This window comes from Argentina silus (assembly GCF_951799395.1).
Source record: "Argentina silus genome assembly, chromosome: X".
NCBI lineage: Eukaryota > Metazoa > Chordata > Actinopteri > Argentiniformes > Argentinidae > Argentina > Argentina silus.
Window position 1 is genome coordinate 14,387,767 of NC_139653.1, and position 12,804 is coordinate 14,400,570.

Here is a 12,804-nt window from a genome sequence, read left to right on the forward strand (position 1 = left end):
AATTTTTGTTGTTTTACTATCTGCTTGATTCAGAATGTTTTAGATTCATTTTGTTTTCATGTATAGCATATATATTCTCTGTAACAGGAGCAGTACTACCATGAACTTTACAGTACACTTTTTTTCTGGTGAGTCAAATTGTTACACCTTTGGGTTAGGGTTAGGGTTAGGGTTAGGGTTAGGGTTAGGGTAAGTTGTCCAACCTGCAATGCATATTGATGGTTATAATTACTACTGTATAATTACTACTGTATTTAGTGTGTCATTGTGACATGTATTCAAAATGTTGAGAGCTATAGTGCATTTTGCAAAAGAAATGTGGTGTTTGGCAAACGTCTTATATGTTTTTGTTATGTTAACTGTTTTGAAAAGTTAAATACTGTTTCAAGAAATGTTCTCAAGCAATCGAGAGAAACTGTAACTAGCTCTGGTAAGCTCTCAGTCAGATAACCCATATGGCTTTTAAAGAGAGGGAGTAGTGGGTGTAAAGATAGATTGGGGAGGAAGGAGAAGGACTGTCTCTCCTAGTGGAGGTAGAAGGAGAGAGATCTCTCTCTTGGGGATCAGGGAGGAGGAGGCTATTAAGCAGTCATGAGAGGCTGCTCAAGTAGAGCCTGAGTAGTTTCTCAACTGATAGCAGATGTCTCTCTGTGTTAGAGCTCCTCAATGCTCCCCTTGTTTCTGCTTATCAGCACTAATTAAAACATTTAAATTCCTCTGGCTGCGCTCTCAGGCTGGAGGAGTGTGTGTGTGTGTGGGGGGGGGGGGGGGGGGGAGATGGGAGCTGAGAGCAGTTGGAGGGGAAATGTAACAGGTTGGAGGATATCAGTCCATTTAGCTGTCCATCTATGGATAGGAGAGCTCACAAATATTCACCCTGGTCTGCCAAGAGACGGTCTGTTCCCACACCACCATCACACACACACACACACACACACACACACACACACATACACACACACACACACACACACACACACACACACACACACACACACACACACACACACACACACACACAGCCATCACATGTCTAAGGAGAGGGAAATTACACATTTTGGTGGTAGTAAGGCATTTGTGTAGCCATATCTGTCTGTTTGAGTTGAGAATCCTTCACTGATTGACCTTACTTATAATTTCTGTACCTGTAACCCTAACCCCCTATATCAGCCACACATATTTAAAGCGTAAATAAAAAAATAAAAAATATATCACACATAAATGCATAGATGAGAGTTAAAGGTTAGTGCTTTGTTTGAGTATTTTGATTTAATTCAGAGTTGTTTCAATCAACAGTGTGTGTGTGTGTGTGTGTGTGTGTGTGTGTGTGTGTGTGTGTGTGTGTGTCTTCATTTCTGTGAATGTTGAGTACATTTATGTTGTAGTTATACTATTAAAAATGTCTCCAGATACTGTCTAGGTTTCAAGTCTCTACTTCCTGTCTATCTATGTGACCAGGCCTACTTACCTCATGATCTAATAGAATGGTATCACACTATAGGTCTACTGGTCTAGTCTCCATAAATTACCCTCATCTCTACATCCCCTGGGTGGGCTCATTTCTCAGGTTGACCTTTCTAATCCCCTCCATGACCCCATCCAGCGCTTTAGGAAACATAGAGTTAGGATGAGCAGATCTGTCAATCCCTGCAGCCACACTACTATGGGTGCCAGCATGATAGAATTACAGGTTCTTATAGAAAGGGAGTGGAATCACTAACCAATTCAAACCAAATCAAATTAGCTTACGGACAGATATGTAAATATATATGTGTTGATGAATTTATATAAATGTAAAGAACACCCTCAATAGCTTTAAGATTTGTGGTGAATTATTAGATTGTAGTGTGATAATGCCATTTTACTAATGCCACAAACATGTTTTTTTTCAAATTAATATAGAGAATGTATTTGCTACATCAAGATTGGTCTGTTCTTCGCGGGTTGAGGTGGTATCTTTTATAATTGTATGGAATGGAAAGCATGAGGCTGACTTACAATGTAATTCTATTTCCAAAGAAAAGTCATTGGGGGGAAAGTGTGGTTGTCTGTGATGGATACTACATCTCAAGGGGGAGTTGATGTCTTATGGTTTGACTGTAAATGTTTACATTCCTAAATGCAGTGATGCTATCTGCTAATAGTTTCTGGAACAGGCCAGAAGAGTCCTCTGGGTGGGATTATGTGTGGTGTGTGTGTGTGTGTGTGTGTGTGTGTGTGTGTGTGTGTGTGTGTGGTGTGTGTGTGTGTGGTGTGTGTGTGTGTGTGTGTGTGTGTGTGTGTGTGTGTGTGTGTGTGTGTGTGTGTGTGTGTGTGTGTGTGTGTGTGTGTGTGCGCGTGTGTGTGTGTGTGCATGTGTGTGCCCTAATGTAGCTAGAAGACAGGGTCACAGGGAAACAGCTCTCTCTTTAAACAGAGGTATTAACCATGACCCATCTCCTTCCTGAGTCCTGGCCTGTATCTGCCCTGGGCCAACGCATTAACGTCACACCACACACACACACACACACACACACACACACACACACACACACACACACACACACACACACACAAACATCTTTACCAAACGTCAATGCCATGTGAGATCTGTAATGGAAAGATCCATTCACATGGTAGCAGTGGTGACAGTTGTTGTATAAAGATAATGTAGAGCAGTGTTTGCTTTAAAGAGGCCTAGAACAAAATAATTACTGTTGCAGAAGGCCTGTAGGAAACGTGTGTGTAATTTCACCTTTTCAGTTGTGGGAGATTCCTGTGTCAATGAGCCTGGCTCTTAGGGGATCACCCTAGAGCAGCACAGATGGGGTATCCTGGGTGAGGACTGCCGTTCAAGTGTATCACATTGTAACCTTGTCCTAACTTTACTGCATTCCTCTCGACTGATAGCGGCATTATTGTAGCAAAGACACGAAAGACAACAAAGGATTACTGTTTCCACTACGATTAATACATCTATCACCTCATGTCAATGCCCTTTCTTCTGTTATGATCTGGAGGCATTGACGGTCTAGACATTTTGTTGAAACAGGCAGAAGTCGACTCCTTTCTCTGACTCTGTCTGTCTTTCTCTCCCCTCCTCTCTCCCTCTCCTTTACGAGCCTATTCACGCCAGGCTGCAGTGAAGTGTGAAGGCGAAGCCTGCCTCGCTCTCGGAGTGAATGTTTACATACTTGTGCATTACATATTTATACATAAACACAGACACTCGCTAGCTCACTCAGGTCTTTTTTTTTTTTTTTTTTTTACCACTAACACAGAGAGTGGCTACAGGGCTTTGACTTTAAACAGCTTAATCAGAGGAGGGTTAGGGTAGGGAGAGGGATAGCTGAGTGTCAAGGGTGGGCTACAGATCCTAGGGTTGGAAGTAAAAGAGGTTCAGAAGGGAGGGGACAACTTTGTGGAATGAAATGCAGCCTCTCTCAGCAGAATGAAGATGAGGTGAGGCACTGTGGGTAGAGGGAGCAACCCAGTTTCATGATTGTTGCACTCAAGTAAATGGGCTGAAGAGCTACTGTATTGGGAGCTCGCTGTCAGTCAACATATTGAAACAGCATGTTTCATGTTTTAGACATCCATTAAAATCTGCAAGAAACTGTTTCTTTAAAGCTGGGTCCAAAATAAAGATTCCGACGAGTTGACTATTTTACAAATGTTTTTCAATGTTAACCTATGATAGTGCCAATAAACTGCCAATCAATACAGGTCATTTTCCAGGACTGTCATCTATGTGGATAGAGCTTACTCTGTAAATGTCAATAAATGGGACTTAATAATGATAGATGTCATCGTTAGTCACCTGGGCAGTTATAAAGTACTCCTCCCCAGAATACTGTTGTGTACAATGCCAACCACTTGTGACAGCTTTAAGTGGTTAGTGTCATCTGAGGGAGATTAATGAGGATTGGGCAGCTGCCAGTGTGGGGCACAAGGTGAGTCTCTGCTCTGCTCTGCCAAACAGGTTGTTGTGGGTGTAGTGGAGGGTGGCTTTCACTGTGAGAACTGAGATGCTTCAAAGAATATCTGGTTTTACCACGTTGACCTGTGTTAGCAGAGCAGCCCAGTCATCAGTTACAATAACAGTTTTCTGTACTGCATCTCAGTTCTCACAGTGAAAGCATAGAACTAGAATTAATTCCCCTTTCGTAGGCTCCAAAGCTCAAAAGGCATGCAGCTCAAAAGGCATGCAGCTCAAAAGGCATGGGTGTAAGAAGAGAAGGACAACTAAATAACTGTCCACTCAGGAAATGTCTTGAGCTCTTGCTACTTTTCTGTATGGTAATTTAGCAGTCAGTTTTATCCAACCACTCACTCCATCGGCTGAGCCGATGGAAACCACAGATAAACGGTAATACAGACCAGATATGCATATTTGATTTGGACATTGTTGTCAGAACGCTGTCTATGTATTCACTTCTACCGTATTATCTAACCCACGGTTGTCTATTACTCTGTGATGAGGGTGTAGTCTTTTCACCAGCATATGATAAATGTGTTCTGTCCTGTACAGCCTGGTTGTGGTGCAACACTGCCAAGGTCTATTGACTGTCTCTGACTCATGCAGCTGTGCTGATATGCAACACGAATGTGCAGGACTAAAGAGGCTACTACGTATAGCCAAATACGCTACCCAAAACTCAACGCAGTAGGCCTATTATGACATTAATGTTTCTATTTGCCGATTGTATTTGTAAAATATTACACGTGTTGAATTTGTAGAAATTAGCCGACAGATTTGAATGCCATGTCAGTTAAACGTTTTTCTTTCTTTTCTTCAGGATCGAAAGGCAATGGTTTACGTAGTTCTGCTGCACATAAGTGTAGACCCACATATTTTCTAAATGAGAAGTACTTTCTACTGATCCTGTTTCCATTGTTATGTTTTGTTTTAAATCATGCCTGTTTGAATGGATTCAAAGCATAATATTGAGGACAATAATGAAACGATTAGGGCTGTGTACATTGTTAAAACAAATAGCCTACTTAATGGATTATGATATCGCAGTCTGCTGTTTACCTGGCTTTTGATCAGTAATTACATGTCAAAATGGTAATTACACATTTATATCCTATGAATGACTTTTAGACTATTTTAATTTCTTCGGCATTAAAATGAGTAGCCACAATGTAACCTTTATTATCCAGGTAGCTTTAGTTGTGTTAAAGAAGGTATTTGAAGGCCGATTGTTACATATTCTTGTAAATACGAATATGAAAATGTAATAATAATAATATATATTATTATGTATTATTATTATTATTATTATTATTATTATTATTATTATTATTATTATTTTCTTGTAGACTATATTGCTTCACTTTATCAAGGACCTAGGTTAGGCCAAGACCTAGGTTCTAGCCTATACAATAATATGGATATTCTTAATAACTTGAGAATAACCTGAATTCGATAATATGTCAAACAAATTAATTGAATATCAGCCTGAAAAACAAATAAAAACAGTAGGCTACATTTGTATACATTGTGTTCCACAGCCATTCACAATAGAACCACTTACAAATCGGGACTATGTCAGGGGCATCTTAATGATTTTGGTCCAACAATTTGGTGATAACCTACAATTAATTTAAATAAAGATCATTTAAATTAGTTGTTTCGTCGATTAGAAACTCGTTCCCGCTCTCACTTGCGCAGAAGTTGACTGTGTTTTCTGCTCAATGTATTTCAATAATGTTTGTATTTAATACACTGTTTTGGACAGAATGCCAAATGGGCCAAAACGTTTGTCATATCCACAAACTCAATTGTAATAAAGATAATCTCAAGATGGTGAAACGCATTATAACAGTTATGTGTGTTGATGACATTTAGATAGCCTCTGTCTATTCGTTTTCAGTCAGATAAACAGTACATTGGTTTGAAACAGGAAAAACATGAGAAGAAAACTCAATATTTCGAGGCCCTATGTTTTAATTTGTTCTCTCTTGCAAATACACGATCCTCTATGGCATTTCTAGCACGAAATAATGCAATGAAAATATCGAGCTGTCGAAATGCACCAGAATGTAGGCCTACTGGACAAATTACCGGAAATACACCTGGAAAGAAGTTTAAAAACTGGCCCAAACCAGAGTGGATGACAGTAAAATAATTTAAGTCAGTCATTGGATAAATTGTTTTGAAATTGGATTATATCTGATAATTGTTTTATATAGCTATTTCATTCATATAAATATCAGTTTTTCTGTTGTTTTTATGGTCAAACTGTTGCAGGGTAATCCAAAACAACAAAACAATTTCACATATAATACATAATGTAAACAATGTTGATGCATAGTCGTGCATATAATGTTTCCATGTGGCTATATACAAAACAAAATCAGTTCTGCAAAGTTAACAATGTAGGGCCCATCTTTAAAGCATGTGTATGCCTATTACAGGCACAGTGACTCAAAATGTTCAATGTGCGCACAAATGTAGTCAGTCACTCCCCGAGAGAGAATTAAATTATTTACACAAGCGCTTGGAAATGTCCGCTCGGAACAAAATTTCTATTTAGTCTTATGATAAGGCCATTGGGCGTTAATGCATGCCCCCACATAATGCGCTGTTGGAGAGCCAGGGATGTAAGCAGTACATGTAGGGGTAGTATTGGTATGCCTGGTACAAAGGCAGGCCTGCGGGGCCGGGTAGGTCGTCTGCCCGGTACTGCTTCTGGTTGTCTCTCACCAGCACCTTCACTGCCACTTTTTTGGCCACGGTGGTGCTCGGGGTAGAGCTACAGGCGACTAGCTCGGCCGCCATTTGTCGTCGTTTGGTTTTATATCTCCGGTTCTGAAACCAAATCTTCACCTGTGTCTCGGTGAGTTTGAGGGTTCCGGCCAGATCCGCACGCTCGGGACCTGACAGGTAACGCTGCACGATAAACCGGCGCTCCAACTCATAGACCTGTGCGTGCGAGAAGGCCGCCCTGGAGCGCTTCTTGTTGGACCTGGGCATCTGGTCTTCAGTTATAAACCTACTCTCCCTCTCGTCCTCCTCCTCTTCCTCCTGTTTGTCCATATTCAAATCTCGTGGCTGTTTGTTGACGGTGTCTGTATTGAGGGATGAATGATACAAAAGCCTTGCGGTGAATTGACAAACAGGCGACATATAATACACTAATGACTTTTGTTTGTTTTCTTTATATTGATTGAGAATGCCTATAAAAAAATATAGGGCTATAATTGATAAACGGTATTGAATTCCAACCGCAAAATCTTGACATTGTTTGGATTCAGGGTCGATATCTGAGACTGGGTGGAGAGGAAAATACCTTTTCTGCATGCCGTATATTCAGCCTCCTCCCCAGTGGATTCCTCGCCACAGGACTCAGGCGTGGGGTTCCTGGACTCTGGTCCGGACCGAATACTCCTCTGACCGGTGAGCTTCGTTTGTCTCTCATCCCCGTGGAGCTCATCACTGTAGTCCAAGTAAGATGAGTTGGGACCCCTCGTACCCCTCTCTCGGTTACCCATTTCTGGGGTCCCACCTTCCCGGTTATAGGTGTCTAGCTTTAGCGCGCAGTGTTCAGTCTGATCCCGTGTGGTTGGAATGCTTTCTTTAACGTCACGTCCCCGGGTGAGGATATCGTTGATGGAGAAAGAAGAGCAGCCAAGCGCCATGGCATTTAGGACGAAGTAAATTGGTCACACCCGGATTTCTATTGCTCTCACAAACGCTCTTAAGTCGTGCGCTCGCATCCAGAGAACCTCCCAACAACAAAACCTCATCCGTTATTGATTCGACTGTTCTCTCCTCTCCTAGCTTCTTTCGATCTTTGCCCTGGGTGATTTAATTACGGTGAAACTGCTCCGACAGCCTAATCAACAGCCGATGTGTCAGAAGCTGTCATGTCTGCATTGAACTGAACTCACTACATCGAATAAAGCGGGCGTGGATTGGCTGGCTGTCCTCTCTAGCCCCTCCCTCAGACCGCCCTCTACTATGCTATCCCATCGGGCACTTGACTTTGGACGAAAGATAAACTGGGTACTTGGTCATCATACAGAGAATAGGAATAATGATTTGTGTTTTAATAATGAGGAAGGAATTGAGTCGCTTTAAATTCACACCAATTTATACAGTTTGACCTAGCTTTTTGTTGGAAAGACAGTTTTAGGCTACCCCTTAACAGTTGAAGCGAGCACCATGCTTTGGCACTCTGACCTATGATTCTGACATGTCTTATAAACGTTGACTAACACTAACTGAACCGTCTGATGTCATTTAAATGTGAGCATGGAAAAGCAAAGACCATAGGCTAGTGGAGACAATGTTACGGTAGACTAAGGGTATCGAGACGCTGCTCTCAAAGACAATCCAAAGTATGGATTAATTTCAAAGTGAAATTCTGAACATTTTCCCAGCTCAAGTGCAATTTAGATCATGCATCTAGCCTACTCAAATCCCTTTAAAAAAATCTGTGTTCTTTGGTTTAGTCTACTAGAATAGGTAATCCACATGTGGCCTATCACTTCACAATAGCTTCATCTGTAGCTTTATACTATACTCGTTTTTAAAAGAACCAATGCTTGTTTACAATTCTCCTACAATTTCAAAGCATATTTCTGAAATGCATGTACTCTATTTCACCCGCCTTATGATATTATCACTGCGTGAATGCAATGCGTAATACATGCGCAAAACGTGCGTAAAGTGTGTCGGATGTTTATTAAGATATACTCTCCTCGGAAGCAATGTGACAAAATCTCTTAATCATTGATGTCAGTCATTATATCTCTTTAATATACATATGAGTTGGTGTTTGAGCGTTTACTCGTCATTGATAAACAATCTGAAAGCAAGACGAATTTAGGAACACAATTTATGCCTTACTGTAGGCTATATTTAACGAATATAAGGCTGCATTTTAACTTTCAGTTATATTCAAACAAAGCAACATGTAATGTTTATGCCTACATACATACAATTATAATTCAAATGTCAGGTGAACTGATGAGCCAATTACTGCAACGTTTGAAAAAAGCGTACAGTGTGAGGCATTATATATTGATGACAGGCTTGAGGATCAAATTCGTAGAGACGCTGTGTCTTTTCACTCACCTAAGAAATTATCATAATAAGAAAACACCTGCAGTCTTGCAGCTGGCGTAAACTGCGAGTAAGTAGCGCCATGCTGTGGTGGTAGTGGTGTAAATAATCTAGGTTGGTTTGCTCGGCGCGCTATTGGCTACAAACAACGGGGAGGGACTCGAGATAGTCCTAGTAAAGACAGATTTGAAGATAAACCGGACTGTGTCCCATTCCATAGGGATAATCCTGATTCCCTACAGTAGGCTACATGGCACTTGTGTCACAGTTTGATGATGCTTCTGGGCATTCTGAACGAATACATTGTTCTACTCAGTGCACTACATAGTTGTGTAGTGCACCCTGTGCAGTGTGTAGGGCATATGTGCCATGTAGCCTATTTCAGTCACCCACACAACAAACAAAATGATCGCCAGACAGTTATGCTAAGTAATAACAGGCAGTAGCCTATTTTAAATTAAATGGTACACAGCTAGCTAGTACGTTAGCTGCTACTGTAGCCTACTGAGTAGTCCTAATATTGGCTAGCCAGTTAACGTTAGTATTTTTTTAAGTATAATTTATTTAATATCAGAATAGGTCGATTACTAGTGAAAAATGCTGATAAATAGCTATATTGTACAAGCAAAGAAGACTGAAAATATGACAACTTATTTTTAAATGTTTCCGCAAGCCTCGCTAATGTCTATCAAAGACTGTCGAGAAGACTTACCGTATGGTGTACACCTGTTGTTCCCTACGGTTACGCCGAGGTTGCACTTCGAATTGAAGATTTTCATTCCCTATGGATTGGAATCTCCCTTAAAATGCCTGAAATACCCTGTGTAGTGCCCTGCGCAAGGAATAACTGCGTTGGGAATAACCCCGCGTTGCTGCAGAGTGGTGTGTATTGTTGTGTATAGTACTTTGTCATTTCATTATATATTTTCCTGTCATGAGTTTCCATGTTCTATTGGTCTCGTGTTTCCTTTTCAAATCGAGATTTATAAAATATCAACAAACGAATTGACCTAAATCTAACTACATGTACTCATTTATGCCTCTCTTCATAACCACACACCCACACACACACACACGCACACACACACACACACACACACACACACACACACACACACACACACACACACACACACACACACACACACACACACACACACACACACACACACACACTCTCTCTCTCTCTCTCTCTCTCGTATTTTCTATATTGTGCAACCGTCAGGCAGGCGTACCTTTCAATGACTGGATGGATACGATGACAGATGAGTGATGTTGCTCTTGGTTTTGTTTTGTTTTTGTCTCTGCTAAAGAGCGCACACCAGCCTCACATTGGTGTAAAACATGTCTGGATGAGAACATTCACAGAAATTCTGTTAAGCAAACATAAACCAACAGATATTTATTGTGCCATTTCATCATCATATTTCGTCTTGATAGGTTATAGGCTATAGGCTATACTGTACTCCTCAATGCCATTGAATTGCATTTCAAAATCTGATACAATTCTCAAATTCATGCATGTTGAATTTACTATCATATTTGGTTTTGTATATTGCGAATTATTATTAAGTATCTTAATGAGTAGTATGCCTATTGGAAAGGCATAAAGTGCGAGCACCCACCACATGTCATAAGACCAATAAAATGGGTTGGGATAGCTAAGGGAGTGGGCCTTTAGCTACTCCAAGCCGTTTTTCTACTCTATATTTGGCCTTTGTTCTTTGTAACCTCTTCAGAGTTGCCATGGGCAACTTTATTTTTCCACCGGCGCTTGGTGATGAGCTGCTATCTTTGGCAGCGATAGATAGCAATCACGGCTCGCCTGTCAGAGCTGCCTGGTGAGGCCGCGTCCTTAGGCATCGCCCTCCTGTCGCCAGCTCTATTTACACTGGGGACTCTCCGACACTTATCCTGACACCAGGTATGTCCTACCGGTAATGCAGTAGCCAGGGGAAGCGGCTACTATCAGTGCAGACAAACACCTTGTTTACGTTTTCATTAATCAACAGCGTCTGCGTATTCGGCTAGACCAGCGGAGGTAAGGGCGTGTGTTTAAGTGTAGGCCTATAGGAGCAGTACTTGTGATATGGGTTCCTTGCTTTAGGGGATCAAAGACAATAGTTAGTTTTTCTATAAACCCAAACCCACCGGTCTCCATCCTGTCAGTATTAGCGGGTGCTGTAATGAAGGACCATACAGTTTCCAATTGTAGGAATGAAACTGGAGAGCTGAAGCTTTTAAACGTTTAAAATGTCATTCACAATTGTTCCTATTAAATGAATGATATGAGTAATGATTCATATGAACAAGCAATATCATAATAAGAGTAAAATATTAATAACAACAACAATAATAATAACAACAATAGCAATAACAATATGCATAATGATAATAATAATGTATTATATAATTAATAATGTTATTATCCATCAATAATTCATGTATAGTAATCATTATTATCATCATAACCATAATCATAATAATAATTATAACAATCTTATTCCATAAACATTATACAACTCTTTGTTAGGTTGGGTTATTTTAGCTCAGAGGATCAGACTCTAACTCTCTAACCAAGCACTTACAACATCTAATGGGAGCTTCATCCCAAATGTATTTTCCCAGTTACAATAAGCATTTTAAAGGAGCCTATAAACATAACATTACTCCGAGGTCAGTTCAGCTGTTTTTCACAGGCCCATTGTGCGCTTTCCAAACAATATATTCTGTTCCCAGCTGCAGCTCTACTACAGAGCAGGCCTGGAAAAGCGGTTGCGAGGGCGCAGAGAATGTACGCACGGGAGTTAATAGGCGCGTATGTTCCGTTCGGGAGACATATCTTTTGGAAGAATGTTACCCAAATAATCTAAGAGTAGTATACTATACATTACTAGACATTACTTCTAATATGTTTGTATTAAGACAACTGGTCTAGGCATCCATGTAAATCCGTGGAACATGTCACATGCATCCTCAAAACCAGGCCAGAGCGGCGCGATTAGTGATCTTGCTAATTATTCTTGATCAGTAAAGTATAGTGCCTCCATGCATCTTTTGGTTATTGTGTATAACACACACACACACACACACACACACACACACACACACACACACACACACACACACACACACACACACACACACACACGCACGAATGTGACTCCCAAGATACGGTTTGTGCTACAAAGTAATAGGCATCTGTACCCAACTGTTTTCTTTTTGAATTATTTTACTTATTGTAAACATAATAAGTACATCTGAAAATCTCATACATTTCTCAATACGGTGTTGGGCTGTGTGCATCAGACGGCAACACAAAAATATCCCAGAAACGCGATTTGCGTTACATTTTATTCTGGTATTTTCGTTTATATTCAGTGAAATAATATAATTTATTGTTAAGACAAGGACCACGGTAGTTTACATGTGCATGAAAAGCCTTAATTTTGTCCACATTTAATCTTCGGCTTTTTCGTACCACCATGGCATCCACATCCTGTCACAAACATTCATGATTTTCTGAACTGGATTCTCTGTATTCTGAATTCTGTTAAAGCAAATAATAGTCAGTGATGTGAATATGACTACTCCAGTGATGTTTACAAGTGTGTGCCACAGATGATGAAATAATTGCTGCACGGTTCATCACTCTCAATACAAATGGTTTCCATCCTTCCTTAGCACTGGGACATAGCTCTCAGGCTTATATCCTCGGCATTGGTGCGGGAATACTGATCAACATAGTC

The 12,804-nt window shown here is 40.5% G+C and overlaps 1 protein-coding gene across 1 annotated transcript; it reads right to left on the minus strand.

The window, feature by feature from the left end:
• Nucleotides 1-5,881: 5,881 nt before the first annotated feature.
• Nucleotides 5,882-7,857, minus strand: nkx3.3 (NK3 homeobox 3). The gene is made up of 2 exons (XM_083695016.1): nucleotides 7,278-7,857; nucleotides 5,882-7,056 (listed from the first exon to the last, which is right to left on the minus strand). Exons 1-2 carry the CDS (start codon nucleotides 7,624-7,626, stop codon nucleotides 6,545-6,547), a joined length of 861 nt encoding a protein of 286 aa, XP_083551142.1. The 5' UTR covers nucleotides 7,627-7,857; the 3' UTR covers nucleotides 5,882-6,544.
• Nucleotides 7,858-12,804: the final 4,947 nt, after the last annotated feature.